Source organism: Asterias amurensis, chromosome 13 (genome assembly GCF_032118995.1).
Source record: "Asterias amurensis chromosome 13, ASM3211899v1".
NCBI classification, from domain to species: Eukaryota; Metazoa; Echinodermata; class Asteroidea; order Forcipulatida; family Asteriidae; genus Asterias; species Asterias amurensis.
In genome coordinates, this window is record NC_092660.1 from 8637987 (window position 1) to 8653365 (window position 15379).

The 15379-nt window shown below is 38.7% G+C and overlaps 1 protein-coding gene across 7 annotated transcripts in view; it reads left to right on the forward strand.

Annotated features, from left to right (window-relative positions):
* The window catches only part of LOC139945976 (uncharacterized), a 31049-nt gene that overhangs the window by 12712 nt on the left and 2958 nt on the right, over positions 1–15379 (forward strand). For 2 of the 7 annotated variants that reach the window (XM_071943531.1, XM_071943537.1), the window contains 13 exons: positions 568–748; positions 1263–1385; positions 2296–2554; positions 4830–4856; positions 6567–6693; positions 7175–7298; positions 7792–8201; positions 9089–9256; positions 9389–9448; positions 10007–10167; positions 11594–11804; positions 12563–12639; positions 14029–14239. In XM_071943531.1, coding sequence (XP_071799632.1) covers positions 568–748; positions 1263–1385; positions 2296–2554; positions 4830–4856; positions 6567–6693; positions 7175–7298; positions 7792–8201; positions 9089–9256; positions 9389–9448; positions 10007–10167; positions 11594–11804; positions 12563–12639; positions 14029–14201 — 2101 coding nt within the window. In that variant the 3' untranslated portion in view covers positions 14202–14239. Of the gene's footprint in view, positions 1–567; positions 749–1262; positions 1386–2295; positions 2555–4829; positions 4857–6566; positions 6694–7174; positions 7299–7791; positions 8202–9088; positions 9257–9388; positions 9449–10006; positions 10168–11593; positions 11805–12562; positions 12640–13175; positions 13206–14028; positions 14240–15379 lie in introns of all 7 variants that reach the window. The other 5 variants (XM_071943536.1, XM_071943532.1, XM_071943534.1 and 2 more) reach the window with 5 other exon arrangements.

The window sequence follows — 15379 nt, forward strand, 5'->3', positions numbered from 1 at the left end:
AAGGTGCTGAAACATTCATCAGTATTCTCTTGCAAGGTGTGTAAGACTAAGTTTTGAAGTATGATACCTGGGGTGGATTTCACAAAGAGTTAGGACTAGTCTTATCTCGAGCTAGGACTAGTTACTTGTCCTAACTTAGGACTATCCATGCAATTTGTATATCTCCTAGGACTAGTCCTAAGTTGGGACTAGTCCTAACTCTTTGTGAAATCGACCCCTGCTCCTTTATAAAGCACCATGTTTACAAGGTGCTGTGGCGCAATTTGCTGCCAATCAAACCAGGAACACCGAGCAAACGTCTTCTCTTTTACTGGGTTCTTTTACGTACATTACACAACACACTGGACCAGCGGCTTTACGTCCCATCCAATAGAAAAAGCATCAAGGTTAAGTGTCTTGCTGAAGGACACAGGTGTCACGACTGGGACTCCAACCCCTCACTCTGCTGATCAGAAACACCAGAGTGTACGAACAACAAGGCTCTTCCAAGTAGTATTTACTGTAAAAACAAAATTGTAAACAGCCACATGACTCAGTTTACCTTTTTTTGTTTCTTCTGTATTTCAGGTCCAGGGAATTCAAGTCACTCTTAGCAGCAGAGGTTGTTCAGCTCTTCTGCATCGTACCTGTCTTCTTTGACTATGTCACCAAGGAGTCTGGGGTCATGCGTCTGGTTTCATTGGCCACAGCGGACGTAACCGTTGTGGATAAGGTCGCTGAACTCATCGAGCGAATAACAAGACAAGGGGTAGGATTTGATTTGATTTTTTTTTTTAAAGCACTGGACACGTTTGGTAAATGTCAAAGACCAGTCTTCTTACTTGGTGTATCCAAACAAAGTAATGCTTCAAATGAACAAGATGTTTTAGATCAACGGTCTCCAACATCAGTTCTTTACAATGGCTTTGATGGCTTAAACAAACAACTTAATCAGGAATGACAATCTTGCCAGCTTGTGCAGCTTGGTATGTTGTCTTTTTTTTCTTCCAATGATGTATATCATATATGTATTTTTAAAACAAGAACTGAATTTAGATTTTCAGTTATTTCTTTTGACCCACCCACCCACAATTTTGAAGAAAATAAATTGAAACTTTTAAACATTGACTATTGTGAATGGCCCCATCTGTGTGGTTTGTTGTCATTTAGCCTTTGAGAAAAGACTCTGCTAAGATCGAAACGTCAGGCCAGTGACTTTATGAACTCAAACCCTTTTAAACAGTTATTGTTTTAAATGCGTTATGACCTTTGACCCTGTACAGGGTGACCTGAGGCGCATCATCGAGGAGGTAGCAGAATTCATCATCAACGGACTCAACAAGAACACCAAGATTGTTTTAAATAAAAGAATACCAGTCAAAAGCTCTTCTAGCTATGTATTGTCTGTAAGTATATACGCAGTCACATGCAGTTCGATATCGAAGTAAAAACCCTCATGCGATCGAAAAAATTGTCAATTGAAGGTTTCCAACAGTTTCTGAAAGACTGATCAAGCTAAATGAGTCGTTTGTCCAAAATATCAGAATGGAGAAACAAGCCAAAACATGCCAAAAAGGGTGACATTTTCAACAACATTTTTTTTTTCAAATTTAAATGCCAAAATATCTTACTTTATCAGTTTTGGCAATAAAACAGGGTTAAAACTATCATTACAGAATTGGTTTTTGCTAACACAACAGTTGCTGACAGTGTAAGCACTTTATGTAATCCACCATATACATAAACTGACAAACCTGTAGAAGTTTGAGATCGATCGGCCATCTGGGTCACGAGAGAATAGTGAAAAACTGATTACAAATTTTGCATTGCATCAATGCAAAAATAAAAATGAATAAAACACTCACTGAGCGATAAACTCCAAGATTATTTATTTCTCATCAAATATGACATTTCAGACAGAAATATTTCATGGGATGTTTTCAACTATTATCATCATTAGACCGTGTAAAGTTTTTTGTAAATCTGTGATCTTCACGATTTTTGTTTCTTACCAATTCTGTAACGTTCCTTTAAAAGAAAATGTTACTCGACTTTAAACCCCTTTTTCTCAGTTTTATTCTCGCACATCTCTTGGTATTTCTACTTACACCAGTTTTGAACTAAAGGTGGTATCAACATGGGGTTTTAACAGTAGGCCTACTAAAGTATAGAATATGCTCTTTTCAAATGTATAAAAAAGAATTGCCTGGGTCGACAAACAACTCACTTCGCTTGATCTCATCACTAATGTGCATGGATTATGAAAGATTTTATGATAGTCAGAGATAACATCATTGTATTCCTCCTTCCTCTCAGACACCAAAAGCCCTTCCTAGAAGACCCCAGTCCTCCCCCGTCCATGCCAGTTCATATCTAGCTGTCGGTCGACCAAGCCCAGAGCGCCCTCTAACATCTCGAACACGCCCATCTACAGCTCAGAGTCTGAGCGTGACCGGACGACAACAACGGCTGCCGAGACTCGGAGATAAGATGCTGTTAGCGCCTCAAAATCTTGGGTTTATCATCGCATTGCCGGAGTGTGACATCGCTCTGGTGCAGCTGGATTGCATACCAGGTATGATTAGTGAAGTAGGATTTGAAACTTTGCATGGTGGGAGTATAGGTGAGGTTTGGCCATAAGAAAGAGCAGAGTCTCTACACTAAAACACCCTGTCGTTTGTTTAGATGATCTTTTATTATTGATCTGGTGTTGATCAAAGAAAATTTGACTAAAGCAGGATTTGAACCAATAACCTCCGGACCTTTACTACCTAAGCTATATCTAACCCTATGTTGGCGGTCTCCATGTTTTGTTCAGGGATGCCAGTCACAAGTCATACTTGACAATCCTTAACTGCCCTGTAGCCAGAGATCACACCCGAATTAACAATAGCCTGCTGAGAACCCACAGCATATTTTCAATCTAATGTAATTCAAAATTGGTTTATTTTAAAAATACATCATCAAATAAAAAGTCACAGACTAAAAGAATTTCATACCCTTCTATCAAGTAGTTTAGCAAAAGAGCAATGACCATGCCTTGTGGTTTTGCTAGTGGATTAAGTGATTAAGATTATTAAACAGCTACTTGAGCGGAATTTGTTTAACGGAAAGGCTATTTTAACTTGTTTATAATGCATTTGTTCACCATTTAAATAAGGGAATAAAATACTAGTGACGACTTCTTAATCAGCCGTTTAAAGCTGGCATGGTCGACGGCCGTGTGATTATCCCATGGCAACGACCCTGCAAGGTTTTAAACGGACGTTTAGGAACGAGTCACTACTCTTTTATTCCTATTCATATTCATAAATATCCTTTTGTTAAAAAAGGTTAAAAAATACAATTATAGATAATTTAACAATTGAACATTCCGAGGTTTGAAATATTTTTTTCAAAAACTTGTGAAGAATCTGTTTGATGCGCGTGGGTTGTGTGTACGCGCGGGCGCTTAGATTGTGCGCTATTACTATAGCTATGATAATCTTGTGCGCCCGACACGCGGAAGCCAGCCTGTTCTAAACAACTCCAGCTGGTCATTATCAACAGTGTAAACACCCCCACGTGACGCGCTCTCCACCAGTAGGAGTAGAGAAACTGTCTGGGGTGTTTATGAATGTAATTTTGATTTCTGTATAATTCTGAATTTTTTGTGATTATCGATTAAAAGGCCCCAACCTCAAGGTTTTGAAAAACTTAAAACACTTCACGTCCGTTGACAAATGCTTGACGTCATGTCTGAGAGTTTGCTTCGTTACATACCTCCACGCTGCAACAAAGCGGCTTTACAAATTGGAGCTCCCAACTATGACATCACATGAGTGATTACGTAACAGAGCTTTTCGCGAATCTTTCAGAAAAGTGCTGGATAAGGGTATTCGAAATGATTGTGTTTTTTTTGCACAATTAAAATCTATTTATAGTCATATGACTCGATTTCCTTGATTGAAAACATTTTAAATGAAATTCAGCAAAGTTCACGACTTAACATTTTCGTTTAAGCAGGTCTTTAACAAAACATGTGCAGTAATGTTTGTCTTTGTTTCTCAAGCCAACATGCATTCGGGATGAGAGTAAGTGTTACTAGCACTGGTAATCAAGGTACCTAGGTACCTAGGTGAGACAGTGTGAAAGGAACCAAGGTAACCATAAATCCCTGGGCCTCCCCTGGTCTGTATACCCAAGGAAATAGTACAGATGCAGTGTGAAAAAGGCTTTACATGTATATGTGCACTGTATACTTTGGTACTCAACAGAATTCACTAAAAGTCAACGTTTGAACATAATTTTGTTTCCCCCAAAAAGTTGAAAAAGACATGACCACCGAGCTTGTCCGGGCATAGATTCGTTCACCATGGGCTAAAATCGGTGGTCCAGTGTTAATTTTTAGCCCTGGAAGTGCTGATGAAAACTTTGCCCCAGCCATGTATTAGTCAGTTAATGCACTGTCTCTGTGATCACGTGATCATGTTTTGCTTGAAATAGCAACTCCTTTTTCCACCAAATTTATTTACAATTCCTTTTTATGCCGACACAACAAACTCTTGTTGAGTTAAAACTTAAGGCTATGCATGGTGGAAAATACTAAGTAATATGGTGTGCAGTGACACTTTATAAACATGTCTTCTGTGAGTAGTGGTGGCTCTGAGAAGACCAGAACAAATCGCCTCTTCTCAGTCAGAGCCACCACTTCTCACAACAGAGATTGTTATATGGTGTCGCCACAAAGCTCTACATAGTTGCTTAATTTTCAGTTTTTAAATTGCTGGATACTTGTTAAATGTTGCTCTAACCAATGAAATTGTTTTGTTTTGTTTCCTTTATTTTTGCCGGCTTTTAACTTTCGCCAGACCTGATCCTTAATCTCAAGGCACAAGGTACTCCTTTGGATGAATGTGTTTCTCTGTTTGCAGTGCACAGATGAACAAAAGAGAAGAACATGTTTGTAGAAAAGGCTGCCATGATTGCTCTGTAAAGCCGCACTCTTTTCTCTTACTGTTGTTGTGTTTGTTTTTGCCTAGCAAATGCTAACTGTATTCAACAGGCATATTTTTGCCACAATATAATTTCCCTCCTTAAAACCCGGTCACACTAAGACGCTGCTTCTATATGTACTATGATGGAAAAGTGGCAGAGAGTGTGGCAAATTTGGGCCAATCGTGGGCCAAACGTTGGAGGATCTCCACAAGCATGGTTTGATTGGGGTGGGATCTCCTAGGTCCGGAAGTTGCATGCTCTCCCCACACTTTATTTTGATAACTTTTTGAGGTGGGGGATGTTTAGCATGGTCTTCGTAAGATCGAGAGCTGTGTGAATGGGTTATAAAGCATTGTGTGTTGCAAAATAAGTGTGTTCTTTTGGTAGGTGCTTCTTGTAAATTGCCTTTCAAGTGGCAAGTATGAAAAATGTTGTCATGTAGAGGCAATGCTAAATACTGTGCACATTTTGTCTGAAGTTCTGTATGATGCAACCTGAGTGCTTTACAGGCTTCCTTAATCCTTGGCTGTAATTTTCTGCTTTCTGCTGAGTGTAACAGTGCTTTTCTTCCTAACCTGCACACACGTATGCATTTTAGATTGAGTAATGTAAATGTTAAATCTGGAGCACTCTAACTAACTGTATTTTTTTTTTTTTTTTTTTTACACACACTAATAGGCCCCTAATCAGTTCATAAAAAGAAGTTGTGCCATGTAAAAATTGACAGCCTTAGCTACAGCTATGTCTTGATTGCTACATCAGAATGCATTGAATGAAATAAAGGTGGATTATTGCACATGACCTCATTGACCACCATCTTTGATAAACAAAAATGGAAACGTGCACAAATGTACGTGATGCGCTTGACCCGCACCCAATGATAGCTGTGCACGCAAGCATACTTCATTGATGGTGGCCGATGAAAGGGATCACCAGGAGGCACTAAGCATCACCCTTTGGCAACACCTGTTGGCAACAGTCTTTGGCAAGAGTCGATGGCAACTATCGTTGGCTTAACTGTAGCTGCCAATCCGGATAATGGTCTATAAACTTAAAAATGTCAGTGGGTGTTTGCTTTATTTTGGAATTGTGAAATTTGAAATCTACGAAAGCCTTTTGGGCCCAAGTTGGTGGAAGATTGATCATTTATATGGTTGGTCGGTTGGTCAGTTCGTTGGTTGATTGGTCATTTGTCAGTAAGTTGATCGGTCAATCGATAGATCAATTGATTGGATGATTGATTGATTATAATCCCTGAGGAAGATGTTTTTTTACATATATTGTGCAAATTCCACATTCAAAAGAGCATTCCCCAAAACACTCCTTCCTACATTTTAAATAGATTTATCTGATATCTGTACTGGCAAAGTTTTACTTATACTAGGTACTTCTTGTTATCCACACTATGGACCAATCTGACGAAACAAAATTGGTAGCGCCCTCTGTTGAATTTTTTTTTTACAGCTGCGGTGTCTTTGTGCATAATCTATAGGCATTGAAGACACCGCAGCAAATGGCGCGCGGTGCTCAACACTTGCGCCGCGCCCGGTGCGCGTCGGATTGGTCTTTATCCAAATTTTGAAATGTCATATTCTGTGTTTGTTCTTTAGCCCCCAATGGCTCAGTAGTGAAGAGTACCAGTGATGTTGATAAGAACTACTGTTACATTGACATGAATCAAGTGAGATGGGATGGTCAATACCAGTACTGGAAACCAGTCGGAACCACGGGTGATAGGTAGGTACTCAAAATCATAAACCAGACATGATCATTTTTCTGCTTAAGTATGATTTCCGATTTCTTTGTCTTGGAAAAATCAGAAAAACTGCTGTTAAATCAAATATAAATGCACATGTACATGTAGGTCAACCCTTGTTCTAAAACAAAATTGTCTGTTTTCTTTCAAGAACCGACTATCATACCTGTAAGCCAAGTTTGGTATTTGTCTTTGAAAGATTTTTTAAAATATAACTTCTGAAGTCCAAGTTGATGTGAATAAATTTCATTCTGCTCTCAAGCTGACCCTTCATAGCTCCTTGACTGTCACAAGGAGATTGGTTTAAGTCTTCAAACCGTGTGGATTGTGTTGCTTTTGTAAGTGAAATGTTTCGTGCAAACTGGAATATCTTACAGGTTATGAGTTTCCAGTGAAATAACTATAGTTGTTTTGTTTACATAGTTGTTATTTACTTCAGTTTTGTTGTTATTTACTTCACAGGATAACAATACAGAATATTGAGGAGAAGCTCCCATCCAATCCACCCACCAGCCCAACCACGGGTAACACGCCCCCTTACAGCCCAAGGGAGGACCCACACTTACCCCCATCACCAGCAGGAGAGGTAAAGACTAATAGCTTTTTTAATCTAAAGGAACTCTGCAAACTCCCACAAGGGGCTATAAACACCAAGCTAGCAAACATTGGTTTAAAACATTTATGATTAGGAATTGTTCAAATCAAGAAGTTGCGGTTCAGTATTTTGATGAAAAAACTTGCTCTACTCATAATGAAATTGACAGTTTAGCTTGGTAGGATTTGAACCCACAACCTTCTGATTGCAAGTCCTGCAGTATAACCACTAGACATCACACCACCTTGTTTGTATTGTATCGAAATTTTGTCATAAACTAATCAGGAGCAGTTTGTAGTTGCACTACGAGAATATCTCTTTTTAGTGTTGGTTCTGAAAAGAACAATTGTTGACAACTCAACGTTTTAATCAGTACACACTGATTGTCATCAGACTGCAAAACTCACCTAATTACACTCCCGCCATGCAAATTTCAAGTTCTACCGAAACTAATCGTTGAAGTATTTTCTCTCTCTGATTGCAGATAGATGATTTGCCACGTTCTGTCTCGGTCCTCCTCAGAGAGAGTCTTAGAATCTCTCCTCAAATCCATATCCTCGACAGTAACGAGTCTGCGTCCCCTCTAACTACAAATCGATCTCCTCCAACTACGAATCGATCTCCTCCAACTACAAAACGATCACCACGACAGGAAGAGACAAATGAGATAACGGAACTCACCAAGAGTTCAGATGAGGCTGTGCTTTATGATTGTGTCAAGTGTGCAATGGAAGTTGTGAGATTGAACAATGATTTCATGAGCCCGAGAGATGGAGATGATGAAGGGAGATTGGAAGAAGATGCTGAGGAGGAAAGGATATCGGAGGAGAGTGGCGATTATGAGGAAGAGAACGAAGCAAGAGAAGAGAGGCCAGCGTCGGCACGCTCCTTGAGGTAAGAGCTCAAGGCCCAATTTCTGCTTACAATCACAATTCTTTGCTTGAAGACACTGGACACCTTTGGTAGATGTCGAAGACCAGTCTTTTCACTTGGTATATGTCAACATATGCACGAAATAACAAACCTGTGAAAATTTGAACACGATTGGTCATCGAAGTTGCGATATAGTAATGGGAAAAAAAACACCCTTGTCACACGAAGTTGTGTGCTTTCAGATGCTTGATTTCGGGACCTCAAAATCTAATTCTGAGGTCTCGAAATCAAATTCAAATATTTTAGTGGAAAATTACTTCTTTCTCGAAAACTACATAACTTCAGAGGGAGATGTTTCTCCAGTGTTTTATACTACAACAGCTCTCCATTGCTTGTTACCAAGTAAGGTTTTATGCTAACAATTATTTTGAGTAATTACCAACAGTGTCCAGTGCCTTTAATGTAAGTGAAGAATGCCGAGTATATGGTTGAGAAGTCAGGGACTCTCAGAAAAGCAAACTTAATCACTGTACTAGAAATAACCCAAATGGAGAGAAGACAAGGAAGGAAGTTTCAGTTTTAGATGTGGGAGGATCAAAAGCCCCAGAGAATTACTCCAGGGAACCCACGCAATCAGTTAGGGACTGAAAACTCAATGGAGAGAAAACAAGAAAGGAAGTTTCAGTTTTAGATGTGGGAGGATCAAAAGCCCCAGAGAATTACTCCAGGGAACCCATGCAATCAGTTAGGGACTGAAAACTCAATCCACATAGTGCCTCTCAGTGGGATTTGAAACCAGGGTCCTAGAGGTGGAAGGCGAGGAATGACACCACTTCGCCAGCCCGACCACCCCAAACAACACCCCGATTCAACATGTCAATTATGAATATATTTACTATCTGTTGCAGGGGTTTGACCGAGAGGGCAGTCGATGATCGTTTACTGGATGAGATCACTGATGCTAACACTCAAACTCCACCCGGTACAAGGAGGAACACTCAAAATCCAACCGGTACCAGGAGGATTAGTCAGCGATCTTCTACTGAGAAAATAGTTTGTGAGCAACCAGACGAAAGGTTAGAAACATATTCGTAATGATCAATAGGTCATTCATTGAACAAATTGTTTCAATTTGAAGAAAATAAATCAAAATTATGATACAAATTTTTCTGTCAAACAAGTAATGATTTCTTGTTGTTTTCCTTCAGCAGGCAGCTCCCAGCAAGACCGAAGACAGCAAGCGGGCCATCAAGAGCAACATCGGCAAAGTAAGAAAGAACCTTTCAACTCTAGCAGAGTCTGTAAAGAAAGACTCTGCTAGGGTTGAAATGTCCGGTCATTAAAGGAACACCTTGCCTTGGATTGGTCGAGTTGGTCTTTGAAAAGCGTTTGTTATAAAATGCACATGGGTAGAAAGATGTAAAAGTAGAATACAATGATCCACACAAACATGCCTCGAAATTGCATGGTTTTCCTTTTACCTCGTCGATTAACACGGTCGGCCATTTATGGGAGTCAAATGTTTGACTCCCATAAATGGCCGACCGTGTTAGTTTGCACAGTAAAAGGAAAACCACGCAATGTCGATGCAAATTTGTGTGGATCATTGTATTCTACTTTTAAAACATCGTTCCAATCATATGCATTTTATAGAAAACGGTTACAAAACGCTTTTTATAGACCAACTCGACCGATCCAAGGCAACGTGTTCCTTTAAATATTCATACCATAGGTTCTTCTGGTTGGTAAACAGTTTGCAATAGCTAATTGTACTTTCTAAATTTGTATTTAATAAGATATTAAGACAGGTGTTTTATTGACTACAGGTCGACGGCAAGCAATACCTCAGTTACAAGCACTCGGTCTCGTACCATAGAGGTTGATCTAAGACCAGATAGCGAGATGTTCTCTGATTATCAAATGGATCGTACTGAGGAGTGGAAGCGGACATCTAAGAGGCCACAGTCCTCAAGAAGCCTCGGAGGATGTAAGTTTGGTCTTCAGCTCTTAAAGGACTGCAGCTGGTAACCTTATTCTGAAATGCATAATGTTGTTATACTTTGCTACTTTTCGTGCTTAAAGGATTCAGTACTTATTGTACAACACAAAACACAATGTCCACAGATTTACATTAAACTTACACCGTTTGAAGATAATGATAGTAGAATACAATACAATACAATACAATAAAACTTGAATGTCCCTGCTAGGGAAATTCCTTTGGCCTTATTGCTCACATAAAAACCAAGTCACCAGTAACAACGTTAAAAATGGGTTAAACCTTACCCCAGAAAAAATAGTGGGCCTAAATACAGAGTTAAAAAGTGAACCACAGACAGACAAAAAAACATATACAGAAAAAGAACGGTAAACAACAACAACAATAAACATGCAATAACAGATCTAGAATGATACATTAACTCACCGTTCAAGCTTCCTTTCAAATATTACTTACTGAGGGGTGCTGTGTAGTTTTTGAGAAATTAGTAAAACAATGTCATGAAAATAATTTTGTTTTGTGAGATGAATTGTTTTCAGCATGTACAACGTACTGGTATTTAAGTGACTCTCCTAAAAACATCACTCTGTGATTTTCTTTTTCTTTTTTTCTTAAAAAATGTATGATTAGTGAAGCTGAAACTTCTACAAGTAAATTATATTACATACATCTTCATTTACAGTGACTCATGTAATGCCAAAAACAAAAGGTATATCTTGACAATAATAATAAAAATAATAGTAATAATATAGGTATTTATATAGCGCCTTTAACACAGATCAAAGCGCTTAACAATAAATAAAACAATGTAGTGTGGGGTGCTGTGGCCGAGCGGTCTTTGTTGGTGGACCATAGAGCTATATATAGCTCTATGTGGTGGACTCAAGTACTGTAATTTACAGAATGTAGGTTTGAATCCTGGCCTTGTCAGCTGCGACACTTGTGTCCTTGAGCAAGGTACTTTATCCTAATTGCTTCTCTCCACCAAGGGGTACAAATTGGTACTGGCGTGAGCTGGGAGTAACCTGTGATGGACTGGCATCCTGTCTGGGGAACTATAAATAATCTCAGTCGTTTAATGCCAAGGAAACCGGATATAAACACAGGCCTGATGAGCAATATTGGCTCAGGACAGACTGAACTTTAATATAGTTTTGGTCTGATGTGAAGAAATTTACTGGAGCGGGTTGTAATCCAATGACCTCCTGATTAACATAACGGCGCTCTACGAACTGAGCTATCCACCCCTATGTTGGCAGTCTCCCTATTAGTCAATATCTTTATTCTGGAGGTGCCAGTCAGAAGCCATATAACTGTTACCATGAGGTCAGGGATAACACCCAAGTTTATGAAAATGATATGAAGTATTATTGTAGGAGTGAACCATTATTTCACTGTAAACTTGTTACCTCAGCATCACGATCTTCAACACCAACACGAGGGCGCTATCATGAGCCATCTGGAAGTCCCGTCTTGGTCCAGACGGCCAATGATTGGCTAGCTGGCGGTATGAATGTTCATCATATAGAGAAACTGACCAATCGGATGAAAATTCATCATACCCCGGGATGGATGGAAGGAGTCAGTGGCCGGCGTCCACAATCTGTCGGACCTAACAGAACAAGGTAAGGAGGTCAAGATGATGATTTTCATGTTTTTTTTTTTTACAAGGCATCCTAGCCTTCAAGCTTTTGCTTTTATGGGTTCTGCCTCAGGCACTGGACATGTTTTGTAGTTACTCAAAATAATTGTTAACATAAAAACTTACTTGGTAACAGTCAATGGAGAGCTGTTGATAGTAAAACATTGTGAGAAACGGCTCCCACTGATCTGAAGGAATGTAGTTTTCCAGCAAGAAGTAATTTTCCACTTAAATATTTGGATTTGATATCGAGACCTCAGAATTAGATTTTGAGGTCCAAAATCAGGCATCTGAAAGCACGCAACTTCAGGTGACAAGGATGTTTTTTCTTCCATTATTATCTTGCAACTTCGACGACCAATTGAGTTCAAATTTTCACAGGTTTGTTTTTGTGTGCATATGTTGACATATACTAAGTGAAAAGACTGGTCTTCGACACATACCAAAGATGTCCAGTGTTTGTAAAGGCACTGGAAACGTTTGGTAATTACACAAAATATTTAGCATAAAAATATGAAATTGTTAAAGAGCAACAGAGAGCTGTTGATGGTAAAAAAACATTGTGAAAAACGACTCTTGAATCTGAGAAAGACTTCAGGGCTGAAGCCTTCTTATGCATCTGAAAGCACACACATTTGTAAAGGCTATGCTCTTTTGCTCAATCAAATTTGTTTATACTTTTTCTCTGAGAAGCCAAATAACGATCCTGTTTTTGTTTTTTGTTTTTTTTCCACTTTGAAGGAGTTTGCAAAAAACAGGTAACCGAAGAAATATCAAGTCAGCCGGGATGTCAAGGGATTACTCTGGAATGTATACAGGTAAATATAACTTTCACTAACATTCACATCTTCAGTATAATACTGTATTTTTGATTTATTCAAGGTATAGTTATTTTTGTTACCATTGAATGTTTTTAACTTACAATATAAAACAAATCTAATGAAATGTTAAATGTTATTGTACAATTTAGATGGAACTTGGCAATGGAATCTTCCCCACATTCTAAAAACAGAAATTCATGTGATCGCAGTGCATTAATATCATGGCAGCTTAGCTGCCAACTCTCCCTTATTCTGCAGAATATTCCCTGAAAATAACAAATCTTTCAATGTTCTGATGAACAAGTTTGAAAACCTCGCTGATTGTCAAAGCTTATTTGAACATGTATTTTTTATGGATACCTGAGCTATGTAAATTGTTTTGATTGATTGCTTGATTAATAGACTTTATAGTACTGATGACACCACAGTTTGTTGACCACTTTGTGAAAAAGTGGACTAAAAATTGACAAAATGTGTTTGAGTCAATTAAACAGATTGCGTTATACTCCATGTCTTCTGTCTTAAACTTTCAGACTTGTGAAAATATCAGACATAATGAAAAGGTGATATCATTTTAAATGTTTTACATACTGTACCTCCAATTTGCTCACTGTTCATCATTCAATGACCATCAGGATCAAGTATCTATGAGCTGGTGCTAAGTAAGAAGCATGTGCTTAGCGTTTTTTAAACAGACTTCTAACTGCCATATTCATCTGCATGATGTTTGAATAGCAACTTAAAGTAGGGACCTACTGAGTATATCGTTCTTAATACACATTGGTGAGGGATACAAAACCATTATCTATCAGAAAAAAAGCGAAACTTGGCTTAGCGTTTTTTAAACAGATTTCCAGTTGTGGTATGGATCTGACTTGAAGTATGAAAAACAAACATGCTAAGCAATGTTGGTTTGAGCTTAACAGCTTCGTGGCACTGGTCCTTTGTTTCAAATGCAGTCATTATTGGTTTTGCTTCATGTCTTTTATCCCTATCCAGGATCTTTAGGAAATGTTCCTCATTTACATAAACAGAGTCAGATCATGCAACAAATGTCCTTATAACAAGCAAGGGTGGAGAATTAAATGACCTTATGACCTCAAGGTTTGCAAAATATTCATGAAGCTATGCATAATTCATGATTGTCATGTATTAATCATGAGTTTGACCATAACCCATCTCAGGAACTAGCATTCCCATCCTTTTTGTAGCTTCCAACAAGCCTCCCCTGCCCCCAGCCTCCTTGGATTAAAACTTCTCCCTCGTGGACCAGGCAACAGACTACCCGATGACCCCAAGCTTTACATAATTCATGAAGCTATGCATAGTACATGACTGCCATAAAATCACCAATCTCAGGAACTAACATTCCCATGCTTTTTGTAGCTTCCCACAAGCCTACCCCGTCCCCAGCCTCCTCGGATTATAACTTCTCCCTCGTGGACCAGGCACCAGACTACCTGGACCGAGCTCGTCAGCATAACTTCACTAGGTCAATGACCCCACCCTACGGTGGCCGCCAAAGGCCACCCTCACCGCTCGGCATGCAAATAAAGTGATGCTGGACTCTAATGCTAAAGCCCTAAAGCAGCTAATGGTAAAAAATGCATTAAGTGCTGTGCTGAAGTTAGCTTTTCTCCCTTGTTTGATTTGAGCAGGCTCCCATTTTGAGGAAGTTGCAAGTTTGCTGTTAATCTAACTGCATGCATGCTTTGGAGTGATATAGCAATGCTTCCAGGGCCCAATTTCTTAGAGCTACTTAAGCAGAAATTATTGCTAAACAATTATCTACTAAACAGAAATGAGCAAGAAACCAGTCATACATTGTTCATAAAACAGTGGTGGTTTGGCTGGTAGCTTATTTTAAGCAGCTCTATGAACTTGGGCCCAGAGGTTGAGAGAGGGGCTCCTTGGTCGAATTCAAAAATGCAATAATTTTCCAGTACATAGATACAGTCCTTATATGGATTTGAGCAAAAAATTACAAGTCTTTAACCTCCTGTCAAAACAGTGCAAAAATGCAATTTGGTTTGATACCTGTCCAGTGTGAATTTTGCAAACATGAAAAACATGCAGTGTCATTAAATTTCAAATAATATGGGCTTTACATTTGCAGACCTGCCAACCTGTACGCATTTTGCGTACCATGTACGCATTTTCACCTTTTGATGATATTCAAGCAAAACTGAATTTGATCTTTTGACTGCTCCAAAAAGTCATCTTTGGATCGAACAGACCCTTTTGGTTCTGATTCTCAATGATTTCAAGTTTTAAATTTTGCTCTGAAAGAGTTTAAGCCGAAATTTTAACCACATTTTAAAGATATCTATTGAGAACTAGGTTTGACCTTAGAGCCACTCTCTAACTAATTTTATCAATTAAGGGTTGCTGTGATTTTTGTTCATGTCAAATTGCTAACACTTCAATTTAATATACTTTTTTTCATGATCAAATTAACCCAAGTTATTTTATGGCTTATACAAAGTTTTAGTTCAGACGAGTCTTGAAAGGTAGGGTCATAGATTGGTTTTTGTAATCAAATGATGACTTAAAGGAAAACTTATCAATGTCATATTTTTAGTTGAATACAGTGCATGTCTACTTGTTATTAAAACAGCAACAAATTGTCACTGTATTCTCATAACGAGCATTTAATCCATCTACATCACGTGTAAATTTCATTTCAAAAGGTTGTCTATTTTTGAGAGATTGCCGAAAATAGGAAAACACAATCTGT